We start from the raw sequence: 22,996 nt of genomic DNA, 5'->3' as shown, positions 1-22,996 counted from the left end.
TTTTCCCAATATGTATGTATTCCATTTTATTCTTTATAATTGCCCAACTACAAAGTTTATTTTCTAAGAACTAAGTCATCTTGACCAAGGCACATCACTGACCTGAAATTAATCTCTGAAAATGTGTCTTCTAAGTTTTTACATGAATTACATTAGATTTGAGTCACTCTAAACTGAAAGGAGTGTGAATATTTATTAAAATATTTAATTCTTTCTTTGGTTGTATTTCATTCCCATGCAATGTAAAAGATCTATTTAGAACAGACATGAGCCTGGCCCAGTGGTGTGGTGGTTAAGTTCTCATGCTCCACTTTGGTGGCCTGGGGTTCGCTGGTCAGATCCTGGGCGCAGACCTGTGTACCACTCATCAAGCCATGCTGTGGTGGCGTCCCATATACAAAATTGAGGAAGACTGGCACAGATGTTAGCTCAGCAACAATCTTCCTCAGGGAAAAAGAGGAAGATTGGCAACAGATGTTAGCTGAGGGCCGATCTTCCTCACCAAAAGAAAGAAAGAAAGAAAGAGTATACAATATTTAGGATAATTTATCAGCCTTGCTTCCTTTCCCTGTCAAAACATAAAGAAAAGACAATTATAATTTTAATGAAGGAGATATGGCCGAGAAATGTTTTTTTCTAAATATCTCAAGATTGTCTCATTTTAGTAACAGTGAAATTATTCTGGCATTTCAGTGGCAAATGTCCTCAACAAAGGGCAGGTTCTAGTCTATCCTTTTCAAAATTATGTAATGCTTAAATTATCTTTGAATATATACTGAATATATAATTTTAAAATCTTTGTCTAATTCCTCATCTCAATATTCTCAATATTAAAATATCTTAGGGGAACTACTGTCCTAAGTACAATGATGCAGGTAAGATATTATTCTGTGTATGGAAGAAAATAAATGTAATATGGACATATATTTTAATTGTATCCTATAATTTGCTTATAATAATCAAAAATCAGAACTGAGATCCAGGCAGAAGATTCGTTTTGTTGTTATATACAATTTCGTTCAAAGCATGTGTGAGTTTTAATGAACTGAATAAACGCACACACCAACAAAAGCCTCTGATAGAAAATGATTCTGAAATGCTGCACTTGAACGACACTCTGAAACTGAACCAATTGAGTGTGGTTAAAAGAGATTATAATACCACACAATAAGATTATTGGGGCTTCCTAAGATGAGAAGAGACTGCTAGGGTCCCCTATAAATTGACAGGAAGCTAGAGTCCAATTTGCACAGTGAGCATTGCTGGAGACCTGAAATTATACCTCCTGCTGACATGACTTTTCTAGAGAGGCTTATGTAATATTGTCTTTTATTTAAATAAAAAGAAACAAACATAACAACAACCAACTTTAACAAAAAAGCAACTGGGATCTGCTTTAAGGGAAAAAAATTGCTTTTCTTTTTAGGATTGGAGTATTCACGAGGGACAGGTGGTGTGAGAACGAGGGCTTGGGGGACATTGTATCTATTGTCAAAATTGACTACAGGGGAGCCATTTTAAAATGAAGTCGGGGCTGCCTTTCCAGAGAAAACTGCTTTGCTCTCTTGAACCTTGGACGGAGCAAACCTTCAGACTGGGCCAAAATGGCAATTGTTTTATGAGCAATTGTTTGAGAAGTCAGCAGGAAAACGGATATCCTGATCACAAAGAGTGAGGATTGTGCACTTTCTGAAGATAGAATCAATAGTCAATCAATGTTTAGCCACGACTAACTTCTGCCTCCAACTCCAGTTAAAATTCTTTGTAACACAAACTTCTCTTATTTGCCTTTAAAACCCCTGACTTTCACTCCCTAGGGGGACACTGTTTGGGTTTCTACCTGATTCTGTGCTCCCCGAATGGCAATTTTTCAATCCCAAATAAACACTTTTCCTCTCAAACTGGTTTCTGTTTTTGAAGGTTGACAGTATGTAAGCATGTATGCATGTGGGTGATGAGCAGACTGGTACCCAGGTAACATTCACAGCAGAGTCAGTGCAGGTCTCCAGTCTCATGATGTGGAAGGAGGTGCCGGGTGCTCAGTTGCCTGCTCTGGTCACCCTGGGCTGAACCAGAGTCCCCAGCTCCAGCCCCTGTTTGGGGAGGGCACCCCCTCATCTCTCCCAAAGAGAAGGACTTGCTGAGTCCTGGGCCAGCGCTCCTGGAGGCAGGGAAATACAAGGCTCAACGTGCACTATTGAATTTTCTGTTTTTCCAAAGAGGAATGACAGTAGAGTCAAGAACTACTCCTTATGCCTTTGGCCAGCCTTCCTCTGGTTTTGCATGATTTACTACTTTATTTTCTACCCTCATTCATTCCTAATAAGAAACCAGAAACACTGCAAGAAACTGAAGGAGAGAAATCCAAAAGCAAGCCCTCTTACAGAGACCTCACTGGGATCCAGAAACTATTCAAGTACTGAAATGTGGACAAGTCCCTCATCATCTTACAAAATAAGTTCAACCAGGGGCTGGCCCCATGGCTGAGTGGTTAAGTTTGCGTGCTCCACTGCAGGCGGCCCAGGGTTTCGTTGGTTCAGATCCTGGGTGTGGACATGGCACTGCTCATCAAACCACGCTGAGGCAGCGTCCCACATGCCACAACTAGAAGGACCCACAACGAAGAATATACAACTATGTACCAGGGGGCTTTGGGGAGAAAAAGGAAAAAAATAAAATCTTTAAAAAAAAAAAGTTCAACCAACAGAGCACCTGAAGATACAATTTTGGAAACTAGTTGACTTCAAGATTGTGTTGAAACACATTAGACAGCAACCTTTCCACGATTTATTATTACCAAACCAGAAGGAAAAGGAGATGCAGTTAACCAGAACAAAGTTTATGCTTTATGGAGTGAAGACCCCTAAAAGCATTAGTGGCCACAAAGTACCCGCTGCCCCTGCACAGCAGGCGTCGCAAATCTCAGCAGGACAAGTGGGTGTATGAACAGCGCTGTGAAGAGAAGCCACAGGCGAGGCTCTTTTCTGCATCTAATCTTGTGCAAAGGGTTTGATCTTCTGTGCGTCTCTCTCTGTTGCTATAAAACTAGAAAGGAATTCTCCTCTAGAGTTTGTCGACAGGATTAGGGAATTGATAAGCACATAGATAATTGGTATTTTGAAATCCTGGTGTCTTTTTTCCCTGAGATTCAAAACTATCACCCACTTATCAGTTCCCCTTTGATCCACCTCTTTTAGAATTATAGAGAAACAAGTATGTTCTTATTTTTAATACGTACCTAAAAGTGTTTCTGGAAGCCTAAGCTATTTGACTACACCCAAAGATTCGCCTCAGGAGGAACAGATATACTCATCATTCTCTACTCCCATGCTCACAGAAGCACAGACATAAATAAACAAACAAATACATAACACAAGCTACTTCGTCTTTTGAAAAAGTAGTAATATATATGTATATATATCTTGAATGTAAAACACATATTAACTGCAGAAACTTGGGAAATACCAGAAAAACCATAAGAATAACCCAAAGATAACTGTCAGTAACATTCTCCTTCTGGATGTATGTCAGCATATGTATGTTATATATGATTGTTATAGAATACATGATTTCTTACAGAATTAGAATCATACTGTATATTCATTCCATTGTATACCCTTCTTTTAACATTAAACATATAGAATCATGAAAAATTTTACATGCCTTTATACTTTTAAAACATTTTTAATGATTCCAGTTTATGTTTAGTAATCTCTAAAATTTTCAAGTAGATACCAATTCAAACGTATTAAAATGTAAGTACCAATTCTATTTTAAAATAAAAAATTTTAAACAATTATTTGAATTACTTAAATTCATTTTAGTTCATTCATTCCTTTAAAAATAACTCAGTAAAGGAAACTTGCCTATTTTGATAAAACATTCATAAAACAGTGATAAATATTAAAATACTACATGAGAAATTGGGTTCATTGAGTAATAAATTCATGGAGGTGTTGAATATTTTATGTTGCCTCCCTTTTTAATTAAAATAATGAAACTACGGCTTCAGGCAATAAGAATTTTCTGGAAAATTTGGCTACCAAGCACATTTTGCAAAACCAAATCATATTTTTCCATAGATGTCACTTTAAAAGGATGATTTGTTTTTCCAAAAAATAATATTGGCTCTCAGAAATTATAAATGTCACATTCGAGAATATAATGAACACTTTAAAAGTACTTATGAAGGAGGCATTATGATTTTGATAACCTCCTAGTAGACAATATACTGCTAAAACAAACAAAAACACAAATGAAAACTCTGCTTCATTAGTGTGAGATTCACCTGCGGATATGGCTCCTCTGTAATGCTTGGCCTTTTAATTTAGAACTAGCTCCACTGTAAGTCAAAAAAAAAAAAAAAATTAAGTAGTACCTCCATTTATGAAACCCCAGGGAATGAAGTTCTCTATAACAAAGCCAACCTCAGCCACACCTGAATGCTGAACGTGATTTTCCTCTTTGAAGCTATTGCCGCTTAGAACTGAAGTAATCCATTTAACACAAAGCTTAGTTCTGTGGTCAAAAGTCACAACTACCGAAACTTGCCATTTTGGCAAGAAAGTCCAGCAACATTCTACTGACAACCAAAAATAATGTAAATTAATATAAGAGCAAAACTAAAGCTGTTCAGGATTGTCTAGCGTAATATCTTCCAATCGGAAATTTTTCAGGGTCGAGCTCTAAGCCACATTTGTATCTATATAAACAGCGTTGATGGGTTTTTGATAATGCTAACTAAAATTATCAGTCACCAAGCAGAAATGTTTATCCCCATTTGAAGAACACCTTTGTATTTATATTCCTTATTAGCACAAAAAGGAAAAATGAAATTATAGCCTTTTAAAAAGAATTGTAACAGACAAATAAGCTAATACAAACACAGATGAATGAGGCCATCCAAGTTCTTCACTTCATGAGGAAACAGCCTACCCTATGCACTTTTAACCCTTTCTTGCTCTTGAATTGTAATTTCCTAACAGACTTGAGTAGTAACTTATCCGGAAGTCTCTTCCATGACGCCCAGTAAAGTATCTCAATGTCTTGTTGGTTTCAGCACTGGGGGCCCTTGTAATATGTTACCATTATTTTTTTACTTCTTAAAACGAGCTTTCAATACAATTATTTTAAAAGATCAGAGTACAAATATCCAACAAAATTATAAATAATAGCAGTAATAATTGCAGACAATTATAATTATTATAACAGTAATGATAACCAACATTCATCAAATGATTGCTATGTGCCAGGGACTATGCAAAGTACTTTACATTGATTATTTCTTACTAAATGCTTTTTGTAGACCAGGAAAGGGAGGTCCAAGAAGGACAAAAATCACATGCCTGTGGAGTGATAGGGCCAGGATTCAAATTCAGGCAGTAAGGGTCTGTGCTTAGACACTGTGCAATTCTGTGTCTATAATATATTTATCAGTGCCAAAGCACGTACAAACCAATGTCCAATTTCTAGTACATTGTCTATTTCATGAAAGTGATATGTATGATAAAGACAACAAATAGGGGACTGCCCAGCAGCATAGTGGTTAAGTTCGTGCGCTCCACTTGGGTGGCCTGGGGTTTGCTGGGTCAGATCCTGGGCGGGGACCTACATACCACTTATCAAGCCATGCTGTGGTGGCATCTCACACAGAAGAACTAGTAGGACTTATAACTAGGATATACAGCTATGTATTGGGGCTTTGGGGAGGAAAAAAAAACGGAGGAAGATTGGCAACAGATGTTAGCTCAGTGCCAATCTTCATTGCCAAAAAAAAAGGCATTTTAAAAAAAGGCAACAAATAGGAGAGTTACATATAAATGAAAAAAAAAATCAAAATGTGGGGAGGGAAGAGGGCAGAAGGATGAATGGCACATGTGTATGGTGATGGATTGTAATTAGTCTTTGGGTGGTGAACATGATGTAATCTACACAGAGTTGAAACATGATGTACATCTCAAATTTATATAATGTATATAATGTTATAAACCAATGTTACCACCATAGAAAAAAAAATTTTTAAATCAAAACAACAAAAACATTACCAATGACTTACAAAACAAAACAAGCTCTGCCTAACTATTGCTTTTCATGTCTTACCACCTTAAAATAAAATAATAAATAAAATGAAAATAATTTGTGGTTTCCCAACAAGTGATGGTTCTGGCTGAGAGTTAAACATCACATGTGCATATTCAGAGTGTAGTAAAACTGCACGCATGCTCTAAGTAACAAAGGCCTCTGAAGGTGGCATTTATGTGCACATACTTTGTATGTAAATATCCATATGTAAATTTATGTGTGTATGTGTGTGTGTGTGTGTTTAATCCTAGGGAAATTTTGTGGGCTTTCTTTCCTTTGACATAAGCATTTTGGTTTTCTGCCTTCCATCTTTCAAATGACGAGGGAGAAGTTACTGTGGGGGAAAAAACTCACCACCACCCTTATCAGCATAAAGAAAATTTATTACATTATTTTGACTCTACTATCAATGGAAAAACTCTTTAAAGAACATCTGCTCTGCAAACATTACATTTTAAGGCATGTTTTATATGATTAAAAACATCATATAATGTATTGATGCAGAGTCATCAGTTGGAACAAATGTACCACTCTGGTGTGGGAGCAGGAAGTAATCTCTGTACCTTCCTAGTAATTTTGCTGTGAAACTAAAACTGCTCTAAAAATTAAAGTCTTAACAAAAAGTAAAAAAGAAAAAGATACCATGTGACTTTAGAAATTGATGTGACCTTAGAAGTTACTTAGTCTTCTGAAATTTAAATTATTTTCTCACTTCTTATTCACATTTTAAGAATTAAGACGTGGCCTGATATTTGAACAAAAAATCCTTAAAAAAAAAACCCTCAGTTTTTGGCCCATGTGTGCTCATATCACATGCACTGACGATAAAACAAATGGAATTGGAGTTAACACAACATAAGCCAAAATTCTCTAGCCTTTGTGTAATCTCTACTTGTCATAAAACAAAAATTTAGGCTTCATTAGAAAACCTATATGATGCCAGTAAATGCCCTCAAATGTGTTAGTTATGTGATGGAACGAAAGACAATCTGTTTTCAAAATTATGTATCAAAACATTTTCCAACTTCAATAAGTTAAGTGTTTTGCACATGTGTATAGACACACTCACTAAGCATATTGTTTAATAAAAGCCAATACAATAGAGAGATTCTTCCAGGCGTGTTGATGTCACAATGTATTATCCCCAGAATACTGCTTTCCCTGGAGGGGGAAGAAGGAAGGGGGAAAGGGTTGAGTACACAGCAAGCTTTCACAAATGCCCTCACTCTGTGTTCTAGGACCAGATTCTTCTTTCACAGTTTATCTTATTTGACAACCGTTCTTAACGTCAATGGCTCCGCCCTCTTGGTTTCTCTGGCTTCCTGGGAGAAAGATTTATGGGTAGCTAGTGCAACAATTTTCTAAGATATTTATGCAGTAAAAAGATTCAGTAGGTTAAAAGGAAGGGAGTGATCGAATAGAGAGGAGTGAGAGCAGTACGTCTTATGTGTGCCTACTATGTGCCAGACACTGTGCTCTACCAGCACACAGTACTTAAATCTGACGACTCTGCATTAGACGGATGCTCATATTCCCATTCTAAGATAAGGAACTAGGTTCTGAGAACTTAAGTAATTCACTGGCAGTCACACCCTTGGCAAGCGGCAGAGTTCAGTGATTTCCAAATGCCAAGCTGAGATCTTGTGCCTGCCCAACAGAGTGTTCATTGGTCTTTGTCAGAGTGAGAACAAACATGGACCATGGAAAGAGGTTTGTAGAAAGCTAAACATATTCCTTTGGAAAACTCTCCTTTATTCTGAGATCATGCCCTTTCTTTTTTATTGAAGTGGAAATGCCTTTTAAAAGTAAAATCATTGTGTATATTGATGGGAATTTTCTTGTTAATGTCCTTTACTTGGCAAAGTAAGCAGTTAGTAACCCTAGGCCAGTCACCCAGGTGGTTTCTGAGATCTTACTGAGTCATGCCATCCCAAGCATGGAAATGTGCAGTGTAGCTGGTTTTAAACTCAGGATTTAAAATACTGTTTAGTTTCTACCACACATGTCACTTTCTGTGTGCTCAAATGAATTCAGACTATTCTGAAGCCACATAGAAGTATATATTCTAGACTCTAGAACAGCACTGTCCAACAGAAATTTCTGCAATGATGGAAATATCCTCTATCTCTGCAGTCCACCCCAGTATCCACTTGTCATATGTGGCTACTTAGCACTGGAAATGTGGCTAATGCAAGTGAATTTTACTTTCATTTAATTTTAATTAATTTAAACTAAGAGAAAGTCACAGATGGCAAATGGCTATCATGTTGACCAGTGCAGTTCTTGAGCAATCCTTACAAAACTTCAGTTTTAATTCATCCAAGGGAAGACAATGTTTTACATAACTGGGAAAAAAAGCACCTACTCTAAGCTTGGGGGCCAAAAAGCATTAATACATTAGCATAACAAAAATTACAAATTATTTGGTAAAGACTCTAAGTCAAAAGACTTGGTCAGGTGCCCATCAAGATTCTCCATTCCTTAAAGAACAATAAAGATTCTCATTTCATTCCTTTATTTATTTATTGCATTCTCATCTAGGAGCTAGTCTATATGCCAGCAAATGCCAAAGGAACGATCTAGCAGCAGCTGTTGACCAAAACCAACTTAGGTTCAGAATCAAGATACCTGGATTCTAATTCATTTGTGTGTGTGTGTGTGTGTGTGTGTGTGTGTGCAAGACACAACATTTTTGAGCAGAATTCTGTGATTTCGAAAGCTGAGCTAACGATATTTTCCCTAGTTTCCTTATATGATTGTTTTGAGGATCAAATATTCATAGAAATGAATAAAAGAAACTGTAACTAAACTGGAGTCAGGAAGGCCTGTAGGGGGAGCTCTCGTCAATTACACCGACCAGGAAGAGACCTACACTTCCCTCTTCAACAGGAAGTAAAACTACTTTACCACTCAAGGAAGATTTTTCTCCCTGCCCAGCAACAGCCTGGCCAATGAGAAATGCCACAGCTCAGCCAATGAGAAGCTGTTGCTGCCCTGAACTGTTACTTTCCCCCAATGAACAGCGCCTCCCCACTCCCCTTTTTTCTCTATAAAAGCAGCTCCTCTCCTTTGTTTTCCAGATTTGCCTGTGTTTCACCATAGCATGCACTTCCCATATTGCAATATTTTTGGCTATTCCCAAATAAACTCATTTTGAGGGTAAAATAACAGGCTAATTTGCTTTTTTCAGCTGACATATTAAACTTCATGGGGGAATTCTACATCAAGTATAAAGACTATACAAGTGCCAGACAATTTTAAGAATATATTCCTATCTATACACTCCTGAGCATGCACCAAATACTTGTCAAAAAACAAAACGTATGCACTTCACTCCCCAAAGAGTCCACTGAAGCTGAGTTACAAAGGAGGAAGCATGGTTGTGAACATCTTGACCTTGAACTGATGACTGCGACATTTGTTTATGAACCTTTGAAGCACACTTTTACCACTTTCAAAGTGCTGCTCTGTTTAGATAGCTGGATTATAGACAAGCTGTGTGTCTGGGAAACATCAGGCTCCTTTCTGGATAAATAGGACAAGATGGGCTACCTTTAAACAAATGCAAAATGAATAAACAAACAAAAGAAAACACAAAAAATTAGTGAAATGTGTTAGAAATTTTACCTAATCTCTACCGTATGTGGAACAAACGAATGGAAACTCGGTGTGTATTGAAGATAAAAAATGCACATGAAAAGACAAAAACAAACAAAAAAGCGTGCTTTCAACACAAGAAATTAACTCCCTGATTTAATGTAAAAGAGTTCTTTTTACCAACTATCTTCTTTTTAGCTTCTGCAAAAAAGTATTCATAACTGAAAATAACAATGATTGGATGAAAGTTTTATTTTATTGCCCTTTAGAAAAATCACCATAGGGAACTTTAGATACATAAATCACAATGCTTATTTTCTGATTTTTCCGGGTAAAAAAAACAAACAAAAATCAAACAGAGAAGTCAAACAAACAAAACTGGCCCTGGTGGATACAACAAATTCAATTTGAAGTTCTCTGAGTCCCAGAGGAGGAATGGCTGTTGAGACATGGAAACATGAGAACCGCACGCAGCCTTGTTCTCCCTGGAAGTGAAACAAGGAGCTAAAAGGTCTTGGTCTCGGAATCATTCATGACATTTACTAGGAGGCAATGTCATCCACTGAATTGCTTAAATGATTTCCTGTCACTGATTGCTTCATTTGCTTAAATGCAGCCTCCTACATTTGCAGAGGTGCAGGCAGCTGTTCTTTCTCTCTCTGCTTTTAACTTCCCTGCTTCCAATGAGAGGTTGTAGGAATTGATGCCTTCCATATGTCTAGACCTACCTGTCCAGTAGTCAACGGCAACAAATTTTTCTTCATCCAAGTTTAAGAAACACCCTGAAGTCTCAAGACAGTTAATGGGAAGCTGACACAAAGCCTGAGAGAAACTGCAATAGGCAGATGGAATAATTGGGGACATTTCTCCAGCGAATCTCACCTGAACCCCACCACAAAGGGCCAGCAATCTGAGAGCAAAGCCCTGTGTTTGATATTCCTGACTTGATTTTTCTGAAAAAAAACACGAGTCTAGCTGAAGGCTTTCTTTCTCCTTATTTGTAACAGCGCAGCTTTAAATGTTTCATATTGCAAGGATTTAGTGAGGGTGATTTACCAGCGCTCCCTAGCATATCTTATCTCAACACACGCATCACATCAACGTTCCAGCATTGCGATTATTTTTCCTCGTATGGCTCAGAAAACTGTATAGAAGACATTGAGAACAATTCACTAAGGATCTAAGACTGACAAGAAACATAAATATTTAAAGTGATTGATATGTAAGTGAAGACAGAGACTTACATGGGAATCTCAATATTGACTAGGTAAGTCTTCTTTTCTATCTAGAATTTTTTAAAAAATGACAAGAATGCATGACCCAAACAAAATTTGTGTCTTGTTTTCACGAGTCTATGTCGTTTTCAAACAATACCCTGGCATGGAGTAGGTGCTGGCAATATTTGCTGAATGAGTAAAAGCATGACACTCTCATTCAAAAATGCAGCCAATTACTACAATCCTTTATTCAGAATGTGGTGGAAGACGCAGATCAGTTACCTCCACTAGAAATCCACTTTCTTCTTTCTCCCAGCCTGTCACCATCTGCTCCATTCCCACCACCCACTAGCAAGATTTTTCAGAAAATCTTCTTCAGAAAATGTTTATTTTATAATACACTGGAGCATGGTTTTGATTTTAGAGTCCTTTAATACAGAGAGAAGGTGTGTTGGCATAAGAGGGCAAGTAAGAGCCACCAGGTACAGTATCTACAATTGATAGGGCTAGAACCTCTTTGGGAATGGCCGTTTGCCCCTTACAAGTCAAGAGGCAGGAAGAGGCAATAATTTTCAACCGGGTTCATTCATCTAGAGCCACATTGAACTGACAGCACTATACAGGGTTCTGTGCTAGCTTTTTTCATTGAAGATGGCTTTCAAAATTTCCTAATTTTAGTTAGTACGTTTTACTTATAAATTGCTCTTAGAGATTGTGTTCTTTGTATACACTGAGAAATAAGTCAGCTCTTCCTTCACTGTGGTTGATTCAAGTTCGCTCTCTAGCAGGGATCTGATGTCTCAGAGAATTGTGGGTAATCACCTTGAATTATTAAGCTACCCCTTCTGCCCACATTTTTTAAAAAGTAGATGTTAGGGGCCGGCTCCGTGGCCGAGTGGTTAAGTTCGCGCGCTCTGCAGCGGCGGCCCAGGGTTCGGATCCTGGGCGCGGACATGGCACCGCTTGTCAGGCCACATTGAGGCAGCGTCCCACATCCCACAACTAGAAGGACCTGCAACTAAGATATACAACTATGTCCGGGGGTTGGGGGGAGGGTTGGGGAGATAAAAGCAGAAAGAAAAAAAGAAGTAGATGTTACCCGTTGTAAAGTACTATTAACTCTGAAGTGAAAGCACAACTGCGTAATCAGATATTTACACGTTTAAATCATTCATCTTCACACTGCCTTTTTCTCTTAGTTACAGGAGTTTGGGAACACTAATGTGATTATTTTTGTTTGTATTGTTCTTTTTTTCACGATTAAAACTAGAGTCCAAACACCGAGGAGCATCCTGGGTATGAAGGAAATTCAGAAAAGAAAATTGTATACTAAACATTAAGGCAAATTCCCCTAAGAATTGCAGTAGCCTTCTTAGAAATAATGAATTACTAATATGTTTGGTACTCTCCATTTCCCTTTGCTGAAGAAGTTTTCATGACAAATATTTCTCTCTCCATGTCCCTTGAGACCTCAAGACATATCTAGTACTTTGGCAGTGATAATCAAGGGATATTAGAACGCATGATTTAATTAGTTTGCTATTTTAAAAGATTGGGGCACAGAGCAACGATACCCAAACATTTTGACACCATCTCGCTGTAGTAACACATTAAAATCAACTTTTTATTTTGACCCTATGGCATTATCAAACATGATCATTCAAAATGAGCTTCCTTTTTATGATTTTATTTTTTCAGTATGAGATTAGAAATATAAAATGTATATTCAGCTGGTAATTTTAATTCCTTAATTCAAAGATTCAAGAAGCACAGTTAACTAATTTGCAAGTATTATTTTACCATTCACGGAACTCCTGTTTTCTTGAGTCAGAAATAAAATGACCTCAGTGACTGGACAAAGAATGGAATTTTAAAAAAAAGAAAAGGAAAAAAAAAGGTAGCAAGAAGGTATTCTAGTAGCCAATGACTTTAGAATATTCTGCCAATACGCTTGTTGAGATTTAATGGCTAGTGTTGGTGTCTGCATCAACGCTCCATAGTAATAATAGTAACAGCAGCCAACCCACAGGGAATGGAAGAAAAAACCTGGTTTATCTGGCTCATTACCAAAACAATACCATTTTTTGGTAATAATAAAAGATTTGTCTACCTGGGGTCCTGACAGAATTAAGAACAGGATCAATTCTCTACTCCGGAGCCCACCAAGAAGTTCATGGCTTTGAACCTGCTGAATTGTTTTTCTTTCTCTTCACACAGAGATTTGATTTAGCTTTACTCCTAAGGACACGGATAAACACCCTAATCTAGAAGTTCCCAAACTTTATCAGTTCATGACACTCTTTGCATCTCAGTAATTTTTTAGAGCAGCCCATTGGCCAAAAGAAATAACTAATAGTTCCAATTAAGTCATTAGGTCCAAACTATTTAATAAGGGTTTGTCACAACGATTTAGCAGCTGTTGAGCCCTGCACAACTTCTCACTTTGGAACTAGATTGGACACTGCCTCCCGCATTGCCTGATCTACACTGATTTTTGTGCAGTGCTTGCTTTTTATCACAGCAATTGTTGAAAACCCAGTTTGGCAAAGATAGGATATCACAGAAAGAAAAGCAATGATCTAAAGTTGAAACTGGGAACAATTTCAAGCTATTAGTTCCCAGGTGACTGACAAATGTTTCTGTGTTTCCCTTGAAAATTTAAAACACCCCTGGCACCCATGTGAGTTCCCTGTGCATCCTCCCAGGGGACCTCAGCATGTTTTGGGAATCTTGGTGCTAGTCTTGTTTCTCTTACACCATAGAGTGAGGGCTGAGGACACCCCCCCGGTTGGGAAAACTCAGGAACTTGGGAAGGAATTATTCGGCTATGGTACTTTTCTATGTCTAGATAATGTTAGAGGACTTTCAAACGGCAAATCAAAGCTGGAGAGGAGAGAGATAATCACTAGTGTAATAAAACCTAAAATCTAGCAAAGTGGGGCTACAAACTTTTTACGTAGATCCAGTGAGGACTAGAACCTTTGTAATGCAACATATCTTTTTATTTTTATTTTTAGAGATACCCTAGTAAGAGCAAGTAACAATAATGTAACATGTAATAGAAGAGATGAATAGACATAAGCAATCATTCTTTTTTCAAACTCAGGTCAAGAGGCAACACTATCCTTCTACTAAATAGTCACAAGAAGTAGTGAGGAATGGCTATGACTGAAAACTCACATCAGAGACTCAAGAGGTGGTGAGGGACTTGCTAACTGCTAAAGAAACGGGAGCAATTTGAGATAGGGACTGGTGGCCATTGTCTACTAGCTGAGAGAATGCCCACATGGGGCACTCCAAAGGCCTGATCAATGAGGTCCTATACTTCTGTATGGTGATGGGGACAAATTAGCCAGACTGCCTCGGGTGCTCCAGTTTTTTATGGTATATTGAGTCCACTCATCTCCTCTTCATTGCCCCTTCTGTATCATCCCCCCATATTCTGTATGTATAAGTATATAAATATGAGTAAAGAGCTACTCAGATCATCTTTGGATTCTGTATGTTAGAGTTTATTCAGCAGAAGATGGGGGCTAGAGGACCCATTATCCAGTGAATTGAAATTTTTTTTAACTGAAGTGCTTCGATAGGCAGCTTGTATTCAATAAACTCATAGTTTTATGACTAAATTCTATTTGTGTTGTCACTGTTAATTTCCCAATGTCTCACATCCGTGCATTTGCAAATACGAACAACATTACATTATTGGATGAAGGGCAACAACAGAAGTTACTGCTATTCAGAAGTCAAAATAACTTTAAAAGCATTTTGAAAAACTTTAAAAGGGACAAAGCTGCATACCTTCTATGTAATTATCCATTTATTCTGTAACTTTCTTCCTGTTTCTTCATGACAGCACTTGGGCAACCTTCTGTTATCTAGTTGTTTCCATTGTTACAAGACACTTTTACTACTAATGGTAGTTCAAATTTACTTTTCTTGTATTTATTTCTTTACTGTACTCATGCTAATACCTAAAATTTTCCTCTTTCTTATTATTCCAAAGAATTAAGTTGCTGCTGGGGACACATTTAACAAACCATGTGATAGTCTTCTGGCAGAAGCTGCCAGGAACTTCTCTTTGGCCTTATAAGCTAATTTTCAGATGTTGAGTTTAGCCTAGTCTTATGGACATGTATATATTTTCCAAGAATTGGTTGCATATTTTCGTTATTACTTCTCTGACCAGTTTGAGCTTTTATCTTATTTTATAATTAAAATATAACCAAAAACCAAATTTTCATAGTGCCAAGTGATTAATTTAGTCAGATGAATTTGGTCAACAGGTACTTCTGTTTCTTAGCAGTTTTTGCTATAATAGGCACAGCCCTTTATTTATAATGGCATTATCAAAATAATGTTCTCCCTGAAATGATCAAAATATTTGAAGTTTTTAACAAATGATTTTTCAAAAAGGTTAAGCTGTCTAGAAGTTGGATCTCTCAGGTGTAAAATAGCATAATGTCCCTATCCATAGGACTGTGAAAAGTATCAAATGATACAGCAGATGTGAAAAGACTTGGAAAAGTGAAGGGTGACATCCACACGCAGTATATGCTATGGCTATTATTACTACCGTTATCAGTCTCAGCTATTTAAATAGTATCTATTTATAGAAGATAAGATGTTGACGTCCTATCTATTAGGAAGTAATTATTTTCCTTCTGACTTTCTCAATAAATTACACAATTCCATTTTAATTTAAAAAGCATTTAAAAGTTTTCCAAAACATTTCATACAAATAGACAATCACAAACTTTCATTGGTACAGTTTGTATTTGCAATTTTTAAAGAATTTTCTCAATAGGAAAGCTTAATTAGAACAATAAATATAAAACCCTCAAAAGTGATTACAATATATAATGTCATTCTTTATAAAGTACAGTTGACTTATAGACACTGAACAATCTTCCTAGCATTATCAAGAACTAGGTAAGATAAGAAAATGGAGGTTTACATATGGCCACTGTGAAGTCAAATGAGGAGAAACCATAACCCTTAAGTCTAGAAGATCCGTGTAGTATCAGATTGAAGACTGAAACAGTAATTACTTATTCTATTTGCCTTGCTTCTCAGAGAAACTTCATCTCCCTGGTAGCAAGAACACTTTCCAGGAGTCAGTTAATGTCCAAGGAAAACCCTATTGCTCCAACGTAAATATCCAGAGGAAATGGGAAAGCTGAACATCTCAAGACATTATTTTTCCACAACATGTAGAGTGGCATCAAGGTCTGATTTAATTTGTCAGTCTTATGTGAGTCCAATCAGATAAAGAAACTCTTGAAGAGGTACGGGAGAAAATGAGGTCATCCTGGTAAGTTTGCTTTGGAGAGAAACGTTCTATTTAAACTTGAACTGTTAGAGGATTTTCATAAAATGCATGTGTATATTTCATCTTTACTAACTTGAGTAGAGGGTATAAAAGAAACAGTCTACACACTGGTCTCTGAAAACCAATTTAGTATAATTTGAGAAGAGAATACATAACTATGAAAATAGAGTACACTCACTCACTGTGAGTTTGTCTCTGGCCTCTCTGAAGCAAAGTTGTTTCACCTTTGATGAACTTGGAGAAGAAGACTTTCAACCTGGGTCACTCATCAATTCAACATTATTTATTATTATCTTTCAGGCTTTTCAGCATTTTTCTACTCACTCCTATTCTGTTCTTTTTTCCACGCTGCAGAGTGGCTCTCGAAGCCTTTCCTCTGCTCTCAAGTTGCCCCATCCCTCCCTCCTTTAGTTGTTGATGGCTATACTTTCTACTTGAATGAAAAAGTAGAGATCATTAGCCACAAATTCTCTAAATATTTTACCCCTCCATCTCTAAATTTAAATTTCCTCTTTTCACTTGTTTTATTCCTTCTTGTTCTAAAGAACATAATTGTCTCCAACACTTTTCCAAGGTTAGTCCCTTTACTTGAGCTCATGATTAGATTTCTGTCAGCAGCTATAACTCTGTATTTAATGCCCCCTTCCTTCAGCTCAAGTGTCTTGAATTCAAAGAAATTCCCTCTGAACCTAATTCTCCCTCAAGCAGCTTTAGTTCTCTTCTCTCCTAAACTTATCAACCTTTTAAAGAGATGCCTGTACTGGCTGATATCTCCACTTTCAATTCACTCCTTAGCCCACTGTGCTTCTAATTCTATGACCTCGCTAAGAAGCTTCACTCAGGTGTCACCCAAAACCTAGTAATTACGGAAGGTAATAGGTTCTTCTATTTTCTCTTCATCCTCTAGACTGTTGTTTCTGCTCTCTGTCCTTGTCCTTTAACTGTTGTCTTGTTTCCCCTCGTGTTCCAATCTCATCATGTAAAAGTCAAATTCATTACCTATTATCTGCCATTATGTTGTTCACTCCGTCCCTGTGTTCCTTATGTCAACATCACCATTCATTTACTTGTTTATGGTCAAAACTTCAGCCTTCTCTTTGACTCTCCTTCCCCACTGGCTGTTCCCCAACACACACACACACACACACACACACACACACAAACACCATTCTGTAAGCCTCTTGCCTCTTGCATCTGGACCAATCTCTTCATCCCACCACCACTCCCTGACCTGGGCCTCTATCACATTTAGCCTGCTTGGTTTCTATGAATTTCTATATGATCTATTCCCCTGTAGTCACTTCACTCTACACAATTATTCAACAATAGAGTAATCAGAATGCAATAAAAACAAGAATTTGATCATGCCAAATCCCAGCTGAATCCTCTTTCTCTCCTGCCGTATTTCCCTACTCACACCAAGCGGACCATCATTGCACAACTGAGCCATGATTTTCCATGCCTCACATTATGCAAATGTTGCCCCCTTAGCCTGGCTTTCCCTGGCTGGCAAACTCTCCCTCTTCTCTCTCTGCTCCCACAGTTTTGTAAATGCCTCAAGAATGGTGCTCACCGTATTTTATTGTAATTGCCTAAAATACCAGACCTTTCGCCATCTCCAAATTCGGAGCTTTGAATACACCATAGTTGCTCAATAAGTGTTTGCATTATGTATGAATAAATAAAATGAACGTCTTGATTTTCAAACCTGAGAAAATGGGATAAAAATAATATAGAAATAGGGCGATTGGGAGAAGAAAGTTGTATTGGGTGAAGAAGAGTGGACACCATTAATACAATGTATTAATAATGAATATGTACTAATTAACAAGTGTGAGGTAACAGTTGAACAAGAAAGTGTAAATTTCCAGAAGGCAATTAAGTGCTCTAGATCTAGAGCTCACATATTAATGATGGCTACATACTAATTAATGATTGTGAGGCACAGTTGAATAAGAAAGTGCAAATTTCCAGAAAGCATTTAAGTGCTACAGATCTGGAGCTCACTGAGGTTGCAAGGCCAGAGGCAATACGCAGTAACTCATCTGATGAAAGGCAATACTTGAACCTTTGCACGAAAGAGTTTTCCAGAGTCCAGAGGGCCAGGGGCTATGCTTTGGGGAAATACGTTAAAGGGTGATAAGAGGAGTTAGTGAAGGAAAGGTCTGTGAGGAGGAGAGGACAGAGAATACAGCAATGATGAAAGTCAGGAGATGACATGTACCTTGTATCTCCTCTAATAACTGGTAGCATGCCCTCTGCTTTATGGGCGACTGATAAATATTTCTTGAATTAAATGGATTTTCAGAGGTCCATGTGAATGGAAGATAGAATTCATAATATTAAGGCAACACAACATGGTAAAAAAAATGCAAAGAACAGATGTAGATATTTAGGGTGAGGGTAAGAGGATGAGAGAAATAAAACTTGTCGACGTTTCATTGCCAAAAAAGCAGAGGAAAAAAGGGTAGATTAAATATTTTTTGAAAGATGGCATAGACCTATGCTATGCATAATTAAAGGTAGGTGGTGAGATGCTTTTAGCTGTAGCCCACAGGACACAAATTAGGGCTTACATGTGGTCTTTCCTACTAATTATCTGGTTTGAGACCTGTCATTCCACAAGATTATTAGTTATTTGAGACCAAGAACCCTGTCTTATAGTTTTCTTGTGTCTCTGGCAGTGCTTCAAACAGGACGGCTACACAATAGAATTTAATAACTCAGTATTCGAATCAAAATCACCACAGTTCAGTGGCTCATTCCCAGGGAGAATGGAGTATAAACAGTTCTATCATTTTACAACTGTTAATAAAATGACAACCAAGAACTGTGGGTTGTGAAAATGAGTAAAGCACAATTTCATTTCTAGAATGCCATTTAGACTTATTAGGATACCTTGACGATCTGTTAGGATACCAAGAATAACTCCAGACCCCCAAGGGCTCCATATAGCCTAATTCCTATGAGATGAATTGCAACCTGTCATGAGTTTTTGAGACGGCATCATGAGAAGATGGTGAGTGTTACTGGACAAATGCCTAAATGCAGAGGAGCAAAGTAGAAATCAACTCTATACAGACGCAGAGTTACCCCAAGCGACAGGGCATGTACTGAGTGAGAGTGAGGTCCTATTTAGAAGCCTTCAGAACTTAGAAACCTAATGAACCCTGCAGTAAACAGAAGAATGGAATGTGCTGAGAAAATGAGCTAATGATGGTGTATGATCTGCAAACCTACTTATCAGTTTTAATTATTTTCCCAGCTGTGCCATGTCTTAAACGATATTCAAGTCTGTCTAATGTTTTCCGTGCTTGTCTCCAGTAATTTCTATTCCAAAAATGGTTTAATTTAGGCAAAACCCCACAAGATCTCTCAAATGATCTGGCAAACCAGTGCTAACATCTGTACGGTACATCAATTGAGATATATTCAAAATGCTATACACTCTAATATCACAGGGATTTTCAAACTGAGTTTAAAGATTTTCAAAATATTATAAATCTTCATGTGGCTAGGTTGCTAAAACTCAGGTCCTACAGGAATATAAGCTAATGTTTCAAGTGTGAATGTTTCTATTTAAAAACCTAATTCTCACTTTTCCCAGACAGTGTATTCTCTGAGAAAATAAATGTTTCTTATCAATAGTGACAGTGTACTCAAGTTAAACCTACCATTTATCTTCAGTTTGTATAATTTTACTCACCATTTTCCTAAATTAGAGAACAACGCAGTCAAATAAATATACTGGTTTTATTACATCATCAACCCCACAGATAAATTTATTTGATTTTCTAGCAGCTCCCTCTTCCCTTTGTGTACTCTTATACTTACATATCACTGGCAATGGAGGAGTTCCGAGACATAGACTTTGGAGAGAGGTCATAATCGCTGTCGGATCGATACAGGAAGGACTCCCGACGTTGACTGTGGACAAAGTTTGCTTGGAGAATTAGCCCGGATCCTGGGCTGGTCATGGGATCCAAGGGACTCCGTCCCGAAGATGTGCCATTGTCCACATCAAAACTGTAATGGAGGAGAAGAAATGACACTGCTGTCAACATTTCATGTTGCTATTTTAATAAAGGGAGATTTCAGTTTAGGAATTGAAAGTGGGAAGATTTACAGCTGATTCCTGCTGTTAAAAACCGATACTACTGAAATACACAAAAGTAAAAGACACATTGACTTCATATTCTTGTCTTCCTAAGTTTTTGCGTACTTTTGTTAATGACCAGACAAGATATAGGTCTCTCAAAACTCAACTTCAGTTAAAAATAAACCATTCTTCAAAGAATAGTTCTCCTAAGTACAGGATTCTTTTTAGGAAAAGAACAAAAATGAACACTAATTCATGAAATATTTGGGTTCAATTCAACAAGCGCCCTTTATATGCCTAATATCATCACTTCCCTAAACCTGAGCTTCTCTCCCTCCCGCCTACACCTATCTAATCATTGATTTCTGTTGTATCCACATACCTCCATCTCCACTGCCAATTATGTTAAGTTTAGGATTCCATCAATTCTCACCTACATTATTATAACAGTCTTTAAATTAGTCTCTTGAATCCATTTTCCACCCTGTACCAAGAGGGATTCTTCTTAAGATGTAAATCCGACTCCATCATTCGTCAGTTTAAAACCTTTCAGTAGCTCATTATTGGCCTCAGGATAAAGCCCAAATTTCTTGGCTAGACTGATAAAGTCTTAACAATCCATTCTCAGTTACAATGAACCATTTTCCCAACCTCAAAATGCAACCCTGTTCCATCAGGCACTTCATGCTCTACTCATATTGAACTACCATCTCCTTATCTCATCAGGCTATCACTACTTAACCTTCTGCTCCCCTAATTACTCAACTCTCCTATTCCCTGCCTAATTGTTATTCATCCATGAGGATTTAGCCCTCATCTGAAAGGCTGCCCTAATCCCCCAGAGTTTAAGAGATGCCCTTTCTCTGTGCTCAGGACACTTTCCCACTCCCTATGGACAGGATTTACAATGAATTTAAAATGTTTGCTACTTTTGGCCTCCATTCCTAGACTCTGAGCTCTCTGAGAATGGAGACTGAGTGTTCTGAGCACTTCACATGGCACTTCACAAACCTTTACTAAGTGGTTTAAATGAATGATTGAATGAATGAAAGGCATTGTGCTCAGCAATATAGATGTTAGAGTTGGGGAAAAAAGAACACATTTGCACAGTTCTTAACATCACAGTTCTTATATTCTAGATAAACTTTCCACAAAGAGTTTTTCTAGTCAAACATGAACCAATATCACAATAAAGTCAACTTTCTTGTGTTCTTACAAGAGGATGGTGATAGCTCAGGATAGCCCAGTAAGTATGTGGTTTAAAGAATTATTGAATGAATAAATAAACAAATGAATTCAAGCTTACTTGTCAACGTTTTCTCCATAAGAGCGTTTATCGAAACTATTAACTACCTAATTTTAAAACATCCTTTTACTTTATCTATTGGAGTTATTAATAAATAGTGTTATAACCCAAAGATAGGAGGCCAAATTGGAAGGATCAGCTTAGGGCTTGATGTTTCAAGAGTCAGCTATGATGAATCTATGACCAAATAAAAAAAATGATTCCAAATTAATCCATCTAGTAAAAAAAAAAAGGAAAAACTCGTAATCTAGCTTGGCCAATCATAAACATGTATTCCAATTTAAAGTTTTCTTAGAATTGTGTCACTTTACAGATATATTTATTTGGTCCTTAAAGGACAATGAGAGATTATCTAGCTGAATAGACTCATTACAGACAAGTATACCAGTTCCTAGAAAAGTTAATTAACCAAAGTTACTGAGCTAACTGGATTTAATCATCTACTGTTCCTGAAGTTGTTCCAGCTCCAATGCATAATTATGTCAACTGCAAATGTATGTTAGCAACTATGACACCCAAACAGGGGACATCTGTTTCACCTGGACAGGCACTTCATGCGTGTGGGACTTTTGGCAATCCTGAGGAAGGCATCTCTAATCATTAAAGAGACTTATTCGGGATCTCTGGCAAGCTCTTCTTGGATATGCTTAATTAAATAAGCATTTATCAGGTACCTACTATGAACACACTGAGCTTCAAAAATAAAGGAGATGAGATTAATCCAGGCAATGATATCTGAGAAGTCTTCACAGGGGAGTAGTATTTGAAGAGGGCTTTTGAAGGAATTCGGCATGCAGCTGAAAGACATTAAAGACTTCCGCTAGGGAGAAGATAGGGGAGACTTCGGCTCTAAGAAAACAGTCATAACAGCTCTTCAGCATGAGGAGGACCTAACTTGAAGACATTAAAAAAATGTATGTTGAGGGGCCGGCCTGGTGGCACATCGGTTAAGTTCGCACGTTCCACTTCTCGGTGGCCGACAGTTCGCTGGTTTGAATCCCAGGTGTGGACATGGCACCACTTGGCAAGCCATGCTGTGGTAGGCGTCCCACATATAAAGTAGAGGAAGATGGGCACAGATGTTAGCTCAGGGCCAGCCTTCCTCAGCACAAAAAAAAAAGAGGAGGACTGGGAGTAGTTAGCTCAGGGCTAATCTTCCTCAAAAGAAAAGAAAAGAAAAAAATGTATGTTGATTTCTCTCCAATATCAAGATGTCTTTACTATTAAAAAAAAATAAAATATAACTGGGGCCAGCCCCATGGCCGAGTGGGTAAGTTTGTGCTCTCTGCTTTGGTGGGCCAGGGTTTCGCTGGTTTGGATCCTGGTCATGGACCTAGCCCCACTCATCAAGCCATGCTGAGGCA

The 22,996-nt window shown here is 37.6% G+C and overlaps 1 protein-coding gene and 1 long non-coding RNA gene across 8 annotated transcripts in view; one reads left to right on the top strand and one right to left on the bottom strand.

Moving 5' to 3' along the window:
- Positions 1-22,996, bottom strand: part of PDE4D (phosphodiesterase 4D) — a 1,409,587-nt gene that overhangs the window by 197,869 nt on the left and 1,188,722 nt on the right. For all 7 annotated transcript variants that reach the window (XM_046671306.1, XM_046671305.1, XM_046671307.1 and 4 more), the window contains one exon: positions 20,062-20,253. In XM_046671306.1, coding sequence (XP_046527262.1) covers positions 20,062-20,253 — 192 coding nt within the window. The remainder of the gene's footprint in view (positions 1-20,061; positions 20,254-22,996) is intronic.
- LOC124244657 (uncharacterized) lies at positions 10,243-20,161 on the top strand. Its single transcript, XR_006890080.1, has 3 exons — positions 10,243-10,945; positions 15,972-16,209; positions 20,026-20,161. It is a non-coding gene; the product is annotated as an uncharacterized LOC124244657 (long non-coding RNA).

The sequence above is a fragment of the Equus quagga genome, chromosome 9, assembly GCF_021613505.1.
Source record: "Equus quagga isolate Etosha38 chromosome 9, UCLA_HA_Equagga_1.0, whole genome shotgun sequence".
In the NCBI taxonomy this organism is placed as follows: Eukaryota; Metazoa; Chordata; class Mammalia; order Perissodactyla; family Equidae; genus Equus; species Equus quagga.
This window is presented reverse-complemented; position numbering and strand designations above follow the sequence as displayed.